This window comes from Saimiri boliviensis, chromosome 18 (assembly GCF_048565385.1).
Source record: "Saimiri boliviensis isolate mSaiBol1 chromosome 18, mSaiBol1.pri, whole genome shotgun sequence".
NCBI classification, from domain to species: Eukaryota; Metazoa; Chordata; class Mammalia; order Primates; family Cebidae; genus Saimiri; species Saimiri boliviensis.
In genome coordinates, this window is record NC_133466.1 from 31,648,750 (window position 1) to 31,664,763 (window position 16,014).

The 16,014-nt window shown below is 35.3% G+C and overlaps 1 protein-coding gene and 1 long non-coding RNA gene across 2 annotated transcripts in view; one reads left to right on the top strand and one right to left on the bottom strand.

Moving 5' to 3' along the window:
* Positions 1-253: 253 nt before the first annotated feature.
* Positions 254-862, bottom strand: LOC120368444 (sarcoplasmic/endoplasmic reticulum calcium ATPase regulator ARLN-like; the record flags this gene model as incomplete). Its single annotated transcript, XM_039480452.2, has 1 exon — positions 254-862. A coding segment is annotated over one exon (264 nt), but the record flags the coding sequence as incomplete, so codon positions are not given.
* A 75-nt stretch (positions 863-937) lies between these two features.
* The window catches only part of LOC141582075 (uncharacterized), a 53,099-nt gene continuing 38,022 nt past the window's right edge, over positions 938-16,014 (top strand). Inside the window, exons 1-2 of the long non-coding RNA XR_012514906.1 lie at positions 938-1,057; positions 6,086-6,201. This is a non-coding gene — a long non-coding RNA (uncharacterized LOC141582075). The remainder of the gene's footprint in view (positions 1,058-6,085; positions 6,202-16,014) is intronic.

The window sequence follows — 16,014 nt, forward strand, 5'->3', positions numbered from 1 at the left end:
CCATAACCTATCTTTTCAAAATAGAGTCCAACGAAACCTAAAAATTTAAACTGGAACTTAGAACCAGTAAATACACCAGGGGCCTACATTTTCCGTATATCTTATTTTTATACAGCCTCTGTGCAATTTATGAATACTTTGTTCCCTCTCTCAAAATCTTTCCCTGCTTTTGAATAACTTACTTTTGAATTCATATAAACCTTCGCTTATGAGTCGCCGTATTCCTTGCATCATATTAAATCCTGAACAACTCTTAAAACATTAAAAGAAAGACATTACTATATTTCTTAATGAATCCACAAAACCTTTAAGTACAAATGTTTTTCTATTCAGCCCCTGTAAAGCCATCGGATATTTCAAACGTTTTTAAACATGAACCAAAGGGTTTAATTTTAACAACTTAGTGAGGAATGAATGAAATCCTACCAATTTAATAGAGTTCTGCAAATTAGTAACAAAGTATAAAATGAAAGGAAGGGTCCCTTGGAGATTTGGAATTCTTCTGTTGAGAGTCCTGTCTTCTTTATTCAAGACGTTTGTGGCCATTTTCAGAATTCACTCGAGAAGTAACTTCTTAATATAGGTCTCACCAAATGAGTCATGGCAAAAAATACACGAAGAGAAATACCACCGCGTCGAAAAGCACGAAGAGCCGGCGGTCCGAGCAGCACGAGTGTTGAGGCAGCCCGTCTGCCCCGGCCTGAGGCCGCACAGCGAGGCTCCGCCTCCCGGCCTCGCTCTGGCCTCGCCGCTCCCGGGGACCGTCTCGACCATCCCCACCCGGTGCGTCCACCTCCGTCTCGCTCCTGCAGCTTCGTAACGGCCCTAGAACCTGAAAACGCCTCGGTTCCCGGACTCGGGTGTGCGCCGCCCCGGAAACTAAGCGGAGTCCCACCGCCCGCGCAGTCCGCCGCGCCCCAGCTTCCGGAATCGGAGTCTGACTTTCTCTTAAATGTCTTTGAACTTCTACTCCAGATTCTGCATTCTGTGTCTGTGTTTTTAGACATGTTCATCTGGTTAGTATCCATTGCTGGGAACCTAACGTGCTTCCTTAGAGGTAAGAACTACTCTGGAATTCTTGCACCCATTTCTTCTCATTTGAGGGGCTCATGCTGCCTTTTCTTTTGTAAATGACAATTTGAGTGGGGTTTTTACTTCAATTTTTTTTTTTTCTCTTGGGCATTTGATGGGGGGGGTGTGTGTTGTGTAAAATTGATTGGTTTCTTTTCTGAGTGCTTTTAGGGGGTGAAGGCTCTGTACAGTTCCTTAGCTGTGGCTGGTTTTCTGCATTAGGCTTCACAGGTGTTGAGGGCTAAAGGAACTCAATTTTGATTGATTATTTAATTCAGGCTATGATACAGCAAATAGTGCTTAAGATTAACGGCTGCCAAATAGGTTTGTAATCGGCATCATGTCTCTTGTTATTTCCTAGTACATTCAGCAGTGTCCTGAGGAAATGGTGGGGTGAGAGATAATCCCCTCACCAGGTCCATTCCTGGGCCTTGAGGGAAGACCCTCCAATCACTGGTGTCATGCCTCTGTTTACTTAGCTCTAAGGCAGGCCTTGCTGGACTGCTCTCTCCCAAGCTGATGGTTAAATCAGTAGGGAACCCGCAACTCCTCAGGAAACTGCCTGAGCTGAGCATAGTCAGAGCATGTTTGGGAGAGCGTCTGCATTGCCTCTATATTAACTCTATTTTTGCTCAAAAGATCTGTTTGAAGTATAATAGCTTAGTTGGTATTTGGTTTCTCTTGGTGGGAGAGGTGCTTTTCAGCTGCATTTAGTTGGCCATCTTCTTTGCTCCCCAAAAAGAGAAAGAGAGAGAGAGAGAGAGAGAGAGAGAGAGAGAGAGAGAGAGAGACAGACAGAGACAGAGACAGAGACAGAGACAGAGAGAGAGAGATGAATTTAGTATTTAGTATGAGGCTTTAGTTCACTTGAATATGGAGTTGAGAATTCCCAAAAACTGCCATCTACAGGCTAGAGGCCCAGGAAACCAGGTGTTATAATTTCAGTCTGAAGCCAAATGCCTGAAAACCGGAGGAAGTGATAGCATAAACCCATTGCAAAGGTAACAAAATATTGATGTGTTTGCTCAAATAAGCAGGCAGGAAGGAAGCAAAAATGGACACATTCCTTCTTCCTGTGACTTTTTACTCTATTCACACCCTGAAAGAATTGGGTAATGGCGAACCACATTGGGAAAGGCTGAGTCCTTTTATTGAGTCCACTGATTAAATTACTAATTTCATCTGGAAACCTCTTCACAAACATAGCCAGCAGTGATATTTAATCTTGGTAATCCAGGGCTCACTCAAGTGCATAAGTAAACCATTCACAAATAAGAAAGATAAATCGTGCACTAAAATATTTCTTCTGCAATGTACATGACATGAGTGGTGATTGTGGATCATGGGGAGGAAGAAGATAGAGAGCTGAAGAAGAGCGTGAATATGTTTAATTACATTGATGGTGCCGATTTGCACTTAGGGAAATGCTGTTTTATTCTCTGTGTATGTTTCCTCCTGAAGTTTGAGATGTCTAGTTACTATGAAAGTATTCTCAAGCCTCTAGAGAAATGTTTCATCCAGATTACAGATGCTGTGATAATTGCACATGAAGACTTGGTTCTTGTTTATAGAGATTTATAATCAAATTGAGGAGACAGCTAATGCAAAGAAAAGGCAATTTATTTACAAATGTTAGGGATAAGCTGAATGCTGAAAAATAATTGTTTACAAAATAAACTTTACACAGTTTTCAAAGTCCAGGGGTCACTTTGGAAAGAAGGCAACTGCCAGTCACTTCATTTAAACACTAATGTTTCTACTAAAGCAGTATCATTTTTACCACTTTCACATATTAGAGTATACACTCAGGATTGTATTTGAAGAAAAAGAGACAGCCACAAAAATTTGACAGAGAATTAAGAAAGTCATAGAACAGGATGGTAGTCATGAAAGTTCATGAAGCAAACATTTTTGAAGTAGTGTCTGAAAAGTTTGACAATATAAATGTTATATTATATTCTGTTTTCCCTCATGATCTCAATGCAATATGATATTTCATATATACAAATGTGTGTGTTTTTATATATATATATGTGTGTATATACAGCTTTCCACATGAACATCATAAATAGAAAAAAGTAGCCTTATTTTCTTATTAATGACAACAATGTCTTCATCGTAACAGCAGATTTTTTTATGTGTGCATTCTTAAGCTTTTTTGAAATTAAGTTTACACATATGCAGATTTTTTTCTATTTTCATATTCAAACTTCCTTTTGTGGTTTCTTTTTATTGAGATTGAATCTTATACACATAAGAGAAAATAATTTTTTTTAGTCTTTGGCCAGCTTGTCTATTTGACCACAACAAGAGTAATGCAATCAATTTTGAGAAGAGATTTCAAAGCTAAAACAGCCAATACAATACACTCTCTGAGATCAATAAAAACTACCCTTCACTCATTTTCATTTTCTATTTCACTTTGTACATCTTTGTTGTAGTCGAGCTAAGTTCTAAATGTCAGGTTTGCAATCTGCTTTTCATTTTTAGTATTCCAATCTAAGAACAGTTAATGTGTGAGAGAGAAAGGCTTACTTTACTGACTAGAAATAGTCAGTTTACTGATTTTAATATGGTTTGAACACTTTTTCTGAAAATTATTTTTAAATGTTTTGATTAACTTACTTTTTAACTGACCATTTATTCTACATCCACAAAATTTTGGAAGATTGAAAATTGAAAACACACTAACCAAATAGCTGTTTATTATATTAACTTACGTGGCCTCAGTTTTTAAAATCTTCATTTGTAAATAAGGATAAATTTATTGATTAAGAAACAAGTATTATTTCATGGCTCTAGAGATACTGCCTTTTATTCAAAACAAAACTTAGCCAATTCACACAGACACTGCAAGACAGATTTCCTTTGGAAAAGCCACTGTATCGTGTACCCATAAACAACTTCAATACATAGGAATAACAGACATTTAGAGTTTCTTAAAATCCATTTTGTCACTTGTTTTTAATTACTTGACAAAATACGATATCACCAAATGTCACTTTATTTTAAATTATTGGCAAGGATATAGTATCACTCAAAATGTTGATTTGGTGGCAAATGTTATCAGAAAAGGGTTAGATTATTTCCCTTATATTCAGTTTTTAAATAATAACACAAGAACACTTTATATAAAAATACATTAATAACAAACAATGGACACCAATTCATAGCCTTTCAATCTAAGTAGATTTGGAGGTAATGCACAGAATATTTCATAAACATTGGTCAATTACCTCCAAAGGGCAACTTAGCACAAATTTTCTATTGCTGCATGTATTAATTAGAGTTCTCTAGAGGGACAGAACTAATAAGATAGATGTATATATAAAGGAGAGTTTATTAAGTTGTATTGACTCACAGGATCATAATGTGAGGTCCCACATGGCCTTCTTCATGCTGAGAAACAAGGAAACCAGTCAGAGTCCCCAAATCTCAAAAGTAGGGAAGCCAACAGTGCAGGCTTCAGTCTGTGTTTGAAGGTTCAAAAGTTCCAAAGGCGAAGAACTTGGAGTCTAATGTTTGAGGGTAGCAAGTATCCAGCCATAGAGCAAGGTGGAGGTCAGAAGACTCAGCCAATCTTATCTTTCCATGTGCCTCTGCCTGCTTTTATCCTAGCCACACTGGCAGCTAATTAAATTGTGCCCACCCAGCTTGAGGGTGGGTCTGCCTTTCCCAGTCCACTGACTCAAATGTTAATATCCTTTGACAACACCCTCACAGACACACCCAAGAACAATTGCATCCTTCGTTCCAATCAAGTTGACTCTCAACATTAACCATCACACTGCACAACAAATTACCACAAACCTAGCAGCCTTAAAGAACACAAATGCATTACCTTAGCCCTTCTATGAAGCAGGTTCTCTTCTCAGGGTCTCACACGGTTGGAATGAAGATGTCAGCTGGACTACCTTCTCATCTAGACACTCAATAAGGGAATAATTCACATCTAAACTCATACAGGGAGTTGGCCAAATTTGTTTCCTTGCAGCTGTAAGGTTGAGAGCCCAGCATTTTACACGCTGGTGGCTGTAGAGCACCCTTACAGCCTAGAGGTGACTCACATTTCCGTGCATTATGGCTTTCTCCACAAGCAGGCAGCAACATGGCTGTTTTCTTCTTCCAGACCAGAAAGAGGAGCTCTCACTGTAGTCCACTAGTACAGAGTCTTACATAATGTAGCAGAATCATGGAGATGACATCCTATTATCTTTGCCTCTTCTATTGATTAGAAACAAGTCTTAGGTTCTGGTGATAATTAAGAAAACTTAGGTAAAGTGATTATAGAAGAATATGAGTCGTCCGGGATTAATTTAAGGTGTGTTTGCCAGCTAGGTATGGAAGATGTTAGAGTGAATAACAAATATAAACTTCCACTATTTGTAAGTTACTTTTTTGAAATCTAGTGTGGCAGCAGATAACAACAAAGTAAACAAGACAAAAAATTAATTACAAATATCAATGCATTATAAAACAGAAATGATCTGGTTCCTGATCTTTATCTCTTGCAAATCATAGTAGCACCAATTTCATTATGTTTTTGAAACAATTAGTATACACAATATGCTTGGTAGTATCTACAAACAATAGGTACTAAATGATTAGTAATTCATTCTTATGATAAATAAAGTAATTGATAAAATAGAGTATGTTATAATCCACTATCTTTACTGCAGAAATGATTTTTACAATAATATGATGGCACCTATTACCAATTTGAACTAAACATTAGCAATTAAATGTAAGCATTTATTTCATAAATAACTACAATATGCTAATATGGCTTTAAATTTTGGAAACATAATCACCCAGGCAGAGACATCATATCAACATTTGTTAGAACTTAGATTAAACAAACGTTGGATCAGGAATAACAACCAGGAATATAATCATCAAAGTGATTCGTATAGAGTAGATATTCACACACATGGACACACACACACAATGATAATGATGTTGATTACATTTTGAATTTTCTGCAGATTGTGAGTTAGATACATTTGTTTTGAAGGTGGACAGCCTGTATTCATTCAACATCTCAAATAAGGAAAGCTGAACTGACAATTTCCTGTTTCCTGAGTATATCGATCAGTATGATACAACCCCTCTGAGTGGAGTCTTTATGAGGTATGTACCAGTTCCTTTAATTTGATTTTTCTTTTACTGGACAATTTGCAAAAAGTCTTTTGAAGGCATACTACTTCATGAAAGTGGATTTGCTATATTCTGAATAATGCAGTAATTATGTTAGAGTTAAGGCATAAAAAGTTATTCCTGATGGTTAAAAAACACAAAAGAAACAAAAGTAGGAGAGAGAGGTAAAGGGACAGAGTAAGAGACCAAAAGAGATGGAGTTTGTTTCAAAATTTCAGATACGGAGAGATTAGTAGGTCATATATTTCTCTATTATTTTCTTCCTGGTTAATTCTACACTTGGGTTTGGTGATAAAAATTACAACATGCTAACATGCCTACTCTAAATTAGCATCATCACTGTGTAAGTGTATCTGGATGGCTACAGGAAATTCGACAGAAGCGTCATTCATTGAAATTTCTGAAAAATAGAGCGTACTCATATGTAAATGTCTTCAAACACAATATTAAACATTTAATTGTATTTTTATAATATTAAGTACAATGATTAATTACACATCTTAATAGTAACTTTAGAATATTGCATTCACTTTCAATATAAAATATTTGTGAGATTATTAGGGCAAAGGCACACGAATATTTATTTTAAAGATATAATTTGTGGCATCTGACCAGAACTATTATTATTTCTCATGTGACAGGCACCAAATAGAAACAGTCACTAAAACAAATGGGCTATGTCTTTTTTTTCCCATTAGAACCAAAATAATTAAAACTGAGTTTTAAATTTTTCTGTTCCTTTATTTTTCATATTTTTAAAAATTTGTTTTAAAATGTATGCATTCAGTGTGATGATTTGAATCTTTAAGTATCAGTTAGAATCAATGGCAGCAAGAATTAAGTCCATTGCTAGAGGCCTGTGAAAGTCATACATGATTAAAGCTGCTAAGATCAACAGGGTGCCTTACACACTATAAATCAGTTTTATATTCAATTTTATTCACCTGTGTCAATGTGAGTATTTCAATTTCTACTTACAACATCCCTATTAATACTATGTTTGTTCTCCGAAAGTGAAAAGTCAAGTCAAGTAATGTTACTAGAATTTGAGATAAAACAGTAAATACTTCACATCCTACCTGGAGGTGTGTTCCTTTAACAGAGAACCAAGGCATCTGACGACATATGGTATAATTCACCCTAAGGGTCCTTTCCCCTGTCACTTACACAGCATGTAACCTTTGCTTCACACGAGGGAGGTGAATTATGTGCAGCATGGCTAGAAAAGGCAGGATGAATGAATATGGCATTTCTGCCTTCAACCCTGGCATGGCTCTCCAACAGATCATCAACTCCATCAAAAAGGATGTCTGCATACACAACTTCAAAAAGGAGGGGGCTCCAGTGTGAGCCCTTCCTGGGCAACAGAGTGAGACACTGTCAAGAGAAAAAGAGAGAGAGAGAGAGAGAGAGAGAGAGAGAGAGAGAGAGAGAGAGAGAGAGATTATGCAGAGAAGTAAGTCAACTGAAATAAAAAGCTACAAACCAATCATTTCCTTTAATTTCATTGTGTTATTTTTGATATGTAAGTAAGGATTACTTTTACAGCAGGAACAGTCGTATTTTCAGTATGTGCCTAAGCATTTATCAAATTATTATTCCAGTAAGACAGTAAATATATGAGAAACTTCTGCTGATAAAAATATACTAATTCCAATGTTCATTTATAAGTCAGTTGTTTGGAATTTATAATGCATTTTGCATCTGGGACAAAATATCAGATATGAGAAACAACTTCTTAGGTTCATCTATCTAAGACTATTTAATGTATAATGACCCCAATGCAATTCATATTAACAATGAAACATAATGGGAAAATACTGTTGCAAAACCAGTAATTATGTGAAACAAATACAAGTTAATAAGCAAAATATAATAATAAATGCTGATTTTCTGAAGAAAGATAACATAATTAGGAAAATTGACTCTATTGAAGTTTTTGAAAATAATTCTTAAACATCATAAGTGACATAGACATTGATTACCCTGAAGTTTGATAATGCCTCACCTCATTTATTAATTTTTAGATTTGATACATTAGATTATTTATATTATATATAAACCATAATTAATGTCATGTGGCTCAATTTACAATGTAAAGAAAGAGTCAGAACAAAAATGATCTGATTGACATAAATAGGATAGAGAGGGAAAAAATTACAGATTTTTAAGATGCCATAGGTTTGGCCTGGCATGGTGGCTCACACCTGTAATCCAGCACATTGGGAGGCTGAGGCGGGCAGATCACTTCAGGTCAGGAGTTAAAGACCAGCCTAGCCAACATGGTGAAACCCCATCTCTACTAAAAAAAAAAAAGGAAAAAAAAAATTAGCTGGGCATGGTGGTATGGTGGTTTATGCCTGTAATTCCAGCTACTCAGGAGGCTAAGGCAAGAGAATTGCTTGAACCTAGGAGGTCGAGATTGTGGTGAGCAGAGATCACGCCATTGCATTGCAGCCTGGGCAATAAGAGGGAAACTTCATCTCAAAGAAAAAAAAAAAAAAGAGGCTATAGGTTTATATTTCAAGAATAGAAAATATGACATCTCAAGTTGACATTAAAGTATACATGAAAGAGAATTATGTGTTTCAAGTAATTATTGGCAAGGCAATGTTAATTTTTCTGAAATAATTTGTTTCATCAGTAGAGTGAATCCATTCAGTCATTCAATACACATTAAATAATATGCAGTTATTTTTTAACATAGGTTTTGGTTTTAAGCCACCATTCAGATAAAATACTATTAGTGCTAAATTGAAGAAAAATTAACTATGTACACAAAAAACTTCTTGGCAAAAACACACATAATTGTTTTTTGAAAAATAAAAAACAAGTCAATACATTTCAAAAAGGAGCAAGAAATTAAATTTGGGGTAGAATAAAGGAATTCAATTAAAGAAAGCAATATCCAATTTTGACTTAAAGTAGATGTTTAGTTTGTGCTGTTATAATAAAATGTCTGAGACTTGGCAACTTATAAAGAACAGAAATTTATTTTTTTCATAGGTCTGGAGGCCAGAAAGTCTAAGATCAAAGTGCAGATGTGGTGGTTTGTTGAGGGTTACTCTCTGTTTCTTAGATGATATCTTATTGTTTAGTCCTCTGGAAGGAAGGAACTTGTGCCCTCACGTGGTGGAGGACAGATGCTCAAGAAAGAACACTGTACTGTCAGATTTGTGACACCTGAATTTTGGAGGGGACACATTTGAACCATAGCATTAGGATGTCAATGAACAGAAGTATGTATCAATTTATAGAGAATATAGAATTAATTTGAAAATGGAAGAAAATCAGAAGATGGGCCACAGCTTTATTTTAAAGGAATATTAATTCTAAACCAACTATTATGAATACTTTTAGTTGGGTGCTAGATAGTGATTTGTGCATTGTTAATTAGGAGCAACACGATTAGAATCAGTCGAACAGTGTATAAAACGGATTTGCAATGATTTGAGATAAAGGATCATTTCTACAGACATAATAAGTACCATAATTTATGCAATAAGTCCTAGAGGGATGATTTTCAAATGGAAGAAAATGAACAGGGATTAGAAACAAAGACAAAAAGGTGTGTGATGTGTACAATTTCCAAGGAAGAGGATAAGTGAGTTAATCTTGGTCTCTGGTCCAAGGATCTTAGAAAATTCTGCCATTGAAAAATACATAAAAGCTAGAATATCAGTTTCTGTTTGTTGAGTTTAAAGTGTTTATGATTATTGCAGTGGATCTGTTCAGAGATAGAGATGAAGACTAATGTAGAATATTGTAATTAGAGATTTTCTTAAAGAACGGGGACTCACTTAAGTTACTACAACTTAGGTAGTTTTAATATAAAGACGTACATCCAAATGAACGTGTAAGAAAATTCCATCAAGCAAGACTTTGCAGAACAATTATTAAAAGTATATTGCAGATTCAAGGCATCTCTAGGAACTTCCACAGGAGTCCAAGTGCAATCTTGTCCAATCAGCCCTGGCTGGGAGGAAGAGTGTACTATGCTCTTTGGAAGATGTACTTCTAGAATTTTGACTTTGCGGTTTTCTCTGAGTGAGACAGTGGACCACATGATGGCCCAAATTAGTTGATGAGATGTGGTAGAGATGATTCTACATGACCAAAAAACCTATTTATCTTTATCCTGGGTACACAACTCAGCTGTGTTTTCTTGCTTCCTCTGCAGTTAGAGATTTCTGATTAAATTTAGAGCAATGGAATTTGCATTATAAAGATGTTTGTCATTTCTGGTCCTTATCACTTAAACATGTTCAACGATCTTCCTGAATTTCTCTCCCCTTCATCAGTTAGCAGGATAACATCAGGGGAATCTTAAAGCCATGTGTTGAAGATGGCAAAAAGGAATTCAGGGAACCTGTATCACTGAGTGATGAGTCATGTTAAAGACATTGGGCCTGAATAGTACATTAACCTTTTCTTAGCAAGATGAAAAACTATTTTTTTTAAACTGTAAACAACCATTACAATTAGGAGATTTGGTAAAGCAGATAGTGATAATTATCCTACAACATGCAAATAGTATATTGTTTTTTGAACTTAGTTACATAGCAAATAACTTTTTTGGGGGAAATTAAATATAAAAGTTTATTTTGATCAAACTTGTTAGTGCTGTTTGTTTCTAATGTTGTCTCCTTATAAAACAAATATATTGAACTCTATGTACAACAATATTATACTGTACATAAATGCATAAATGCCTGTATTTAGGATGACCTTTTTGTCTAAAACCCATCACATTTGATGTTTAAATCACATTGAGGCAGAAATTTCACAGAATTTTAACTGTCTCTAGACAGTTAAAATTAGAATTCTCACGAAGAGTTTTCTAGGTCCCAAATCACACATGAATTTTATTGGTTTTACCCTAAGGTCTCTCCCTGGATATGGACACATCATTTCCCATAACTCAGGGAAAGAATGTCCTCACTTATCTATAGTTGAGCTTCTGAATTCTAGAGTGTGTGCATACTTAAGGCAAAATAGAGACATTTTTCTTTGATTTTTCCCAGGTCAAATGGCAGAGATGACAAGAAAGTCTACCAAACTTTTATTACATTATTCTTTGGAATAAGAGAATGTATAAAGATCACTGAGGTCTTCTGATTTCAGTTTAAGAAATCGTGTTGTAATAAAACAGGAGTCCTGAGGAAAAAATCAGTGACACATTCTGTTTTGATGCTTTATCTAATATGCTTTTAAAATATCATTTCCCCTCGTGGGCTTTTACTTGGATTTTAACTAGTCTGCCGAGATCCAGTTTGTATTCCATAAGATTCATCTATTTTCAGTATATATTTCAATAATTTTCAGTAATTTATCAAGTTGTACAACCATCACCATTATCCAGATTCAGAAAATTTCATCACTCCAATAGATCCCTTGAAATCATTCTTCCTTTGATCACACTTTTGATTTTGACTACTTGCAGGGAGGAAATGATCAATATATATAGGAGGTTTGAAAAGATTTATGTGGTAGATTTTACTATAGATGACCTTTAAGTAAACATTGCTCTCACAGAGATATATTTATTTCTGATCTATTTAATTTCTGCCAATGCAGAGCCTAATTCAAGGACTTGAGTACAGGTAATGCTCTTTGGATAAGACAGCCTAAAGAAGAAAAGTAGAAATGAGAGAAAGCTAGGAAAGTGGATATTGTTGAACTGGTCATTCTATGGCAACTGGGTTTTAGTACCCATGGAACTTTCTGAGAAGCCTACATAATGAACTTCAGGATTATGTCTTTGAAGGCTAAGAAATGAAAGAATTTAGTTAGCAATGAATCTTTCCTTATTAGTTGAATGTGGTTTCCAGATATGGGAATTAACTTACACTTTGAGGTTGCCCTTCACCTGGTGTGAGTCAGCTCTCATGGCCTCAAAGACAAGCCCTGAGATATAAAAGTATAAGTTGTGAAAGTATTTGAGGTGGTAAGTCAGCAGCATGCCCAGAATCTGTCTACCACACTGCAGTCATTGTCACATCCAAGCTAAGGAAGTTATCCCATAATGTTTAAGAGTATCATATTTGGGTTCATTGCTAAGTGCCAATGCTAGGCTGTTTAATACTGAGCTGTTAAATGAGGCTTATAGGTCAGCAGTACGCCCTGTTATATCTTTTCCTACCAGGATTCTGCTTCCTCAAGATCTATTCCCAGTTGCATTTTTCCAGTTCTTACTGGAACACATTCTTTTAATTCTTTTGTTATATCTAATATTTTCTCTAATATCAGACATATAATTCCTTCCTTGGACTATGCTGCTGACTTAATTTATTTCTGCAGTTAATAGCGGGAGATATGAATGAATTTGAGGAGATAACTTACAATTTCGTAAAACATCTGATGCACCTGGTGTCTTAGCATGTATTCCAACAAAGCAATTTTGTATTGTTTAGAAGAGTGAGGGATTCTTTGACAGAGTCTGGAGAATTCACAGAAGTTTACCCTTATGTTGCCATCACAGATTTTATCATCTTACTCCTCTGCCTATCCTCAGAAGTAAGGTCTTTGTCATATCTGATTAGTTTTTCATAGGGTTCTATTTTCTAAGGCCATTTTAAGTAGAAATCATCTTTATTTGGGTTCCTTTAACATAAGGCCTGAGACAAGGACTTGTATAGAAGCAGTTGATGTGAGAAGAGATTCTAAGAAGCAGAAATGAAGGAGTGGGGAGAATGTGAGAAAATAAGAATAAAAAACAATGAAGGCTGTATAATTGATTTGGTTATTGTTTTTAGCATCTAGACCTAGAACAAGCAGCCCCCACTCCAAAGAACCTTGTGGAATGCACCTCAGGATTGTCATTCTAAAATGTGAGAGTATTGAGAATTTAGGTATTTATACACAGACTCTTGTTTTCATAATAAACATCGACACTACAATAATTATTTGTTTATAATTTCCTCTGGAAAATTAAATTACCACAGACTTCTGTCTCATAAGTTGTTCAAGCTCATGGCTTTGAAAAAAAGTCTAAGGCAGATTAGTGGAGGGGAGGAGTAGAAGTTAAGAACCAGAGGTTGGAAAGGAGTTGGCAGAGTATCGATGTTTGGAAATAGACTAAGGTGCCAAAGGGATATGGTGTGGGCACATTGCTAAAATATATATTTGGAAACAGGTGAAGCTGGATAGATCATATGTAGAAATCACCTACCTGAGGCCTGTGTTTGAGAGGAGATAGGTTGAACAATGCTGTACTTGAACTTGGGTACTGAGACTAGCTGTAACAAGTGTTTCCCATTGGTTGATGTTGTTGACAGAATTTAATAAAACATCCTTCACCTGCTCCTCTCCATGTAGGGAAAGTCATTAGCTTTTCTACTATTGAAGTTTTGGGACTGACCCACTACTGGCTTCCTTGCTCCTCAGCTTGCAGGCGGCCTATCGTGAGAATTTACTTTGTGATCATGTGAGTCAGTTCTCCTTAATAAACTTCCCTTTTGTAAACATCTCTGCTATTAGTCCTGTCCCTCTAGAGAATCCTGACTAATACATGCCCTAATATATATTTTGAGTAAGAAAACACAGATTCACAGATCTACAGGAAGGCAAGGGGAGAACCATGGGACAATTACATTTTGATTTATAAACTCTCTACTGAATTGCCCTTATTGTATCTCTAACTTTCCTATAGTCCTGGGAGTTAGAGCGTATCTTTAGTTTTCCAGGTTTGTGTGTGTGTAGAAGCAAAACATTTGAAGATGCAGAGATGTAAATCATCACTCTGAAGAAATAAAAGAAATGTGATATGAACTCTAGTTTTTAGTTTCTTTCTAAAATAAAAACTAGAGTTCATATCATCAAATGGCACATCAAAGTTGAGTAAGGTAGAATCAAAAAAGAAGCCGTAGAATCTCTATTTAATTAAAGAGAGTGTCTGATCCCTGGACACTCACCAGAGAGCTGAACCTTGAACTTCCTTTTGTCCAATATCTCTCCAAAGCCTGACTGTAAGTCATTAATATTTGAAAAAGACAGGCTGAGGATCATACTGGTCATTCATATAAAACTGATCTGTGTGTCAAAAGTTTAAGATTCTCTGGTTTAATGGCAAGGATGTGATGTTTTTACCACCTACTAACTATAATCAAAGGGAATGATAATCCTACCTTGCAAGAAATCATAAAGATGAGAAACAATGTATGCAACATGCTGGCCCCACTTCTGATGTACTAGAAGAGAAAAAATAATACTGACCATCTTCACCAGAAAATTATGTTCCTAAATCTCAGCAGTTTAGTCCTAAGAAAAATGCTTTTATTAAGCAGTGTTTTCATGTTTGACATCAGTTTTTGTCAGGAATTATCATAAAAAGTATTAATAAGAATTATGTATATTCTGAAAAAGTATAGTTGAAGACATTGTTCTTTATGTTGTATAATCATTAACTCTAATTTTAAAAACCCATGTAAATTGCCTTAAGCTTAGCATCAGAAAATGTTTTCCTATTTTTTACTTGAATTTTACTTTGAAGTGAGATTCTGGTTTCATTTTTTATTATTATAATTTTTAATTTGGTTCCCAGGGAAGCCAGAACTAAACTAAATACAGTGTTAGCCTTTGTCTCTTCAACTCTGTATGGGTTTTTAGTTTTGCTTTATATTTTTATTTTAAGACTTACTCAAAATCTGTATATTATCAGCACTATTCCACTCTAAAACGACTTCACCTGCTGTCGTGATGATCATTGTCCTGCGCAGCACAGTAACGTATCAGATATAGAGTAGCCATGCGTATTTTTTCATTAAAGTTTCATGACCACCAGATCATAAGACCAATATTCTTATTATCAGCCCCAATTTAGCAGTGAGCAGTATAGTTCAAGAAACAAGTTGACTAATAGGTAAAGTAGGAATATGAAGCCAGAATTGATTTTTTTTCTTTAAGTCATGGGTTACTTTTGAGACATAATTTCAAATCTTTGATAGAAGTAGTCTGAGTATAACATAAATGTTATGTAGGGTAAAGGGGAATGTTTTCCTCTGCTTTGATTCCTCAAACCCTGTGCCCAGAATGTGAATATTCCCGTGACTTGTAAAAGTTGGTATGTGTGTTTGATGTTTATTTAATCTTTGCTTTCCTAGAAGCATGAAGATTTTGTAGTGACTAATAGCATTTTGCTTGTAAGGCTGGGTGACAATCTTATGGGAAGTATTTAGCACAGACCTATCAAGCTTTTAATAAATATGAGTATCATCCCTGGAAGCTATGTTGGGTGTAGTACTTGACTCATCTTTTGCCTTATTCAAAATGAATTTGAAGTTTAACTTAGTTACTTAATTAATCTGACAACAGCTCAATTAGGCAGGTGATTATTCCTATTATGCACAGGAGGAAATTAGAGTCAATCCTTTGATAGAATTGCATTTTTTTTGTTGTTGGTAGTCAGAAGAAAGCAAAGTCAAAACTTTGCTTCAAAATATCTTTAATTAAATATCCAGTATTTTCACTCACAAGTTCTACCTTCCATGAAAGGATAGATCACAATTCAACCATGTTTCTTTGCGACTTGATAAACCCTTCGGTTTCCAATAACATGTTTCTCACCTTTGTCTTAAATTTTAACAGAACTCTCTTTAACCTTAATATTTCTACAAATATTCTGTACATGAAAAATATATGTATTCTCTAAAATGATAAAGCATTTCTCTATAGCTTTCCTCTTCTCTTCTTGAGTCCTCATTGAATCACCTTTTAAGGGGCATATTTATACCAAAAATTCCTTCTGAAAATCTAAGCTTTTGTTCTAGGATGGACATCAAAATAGTT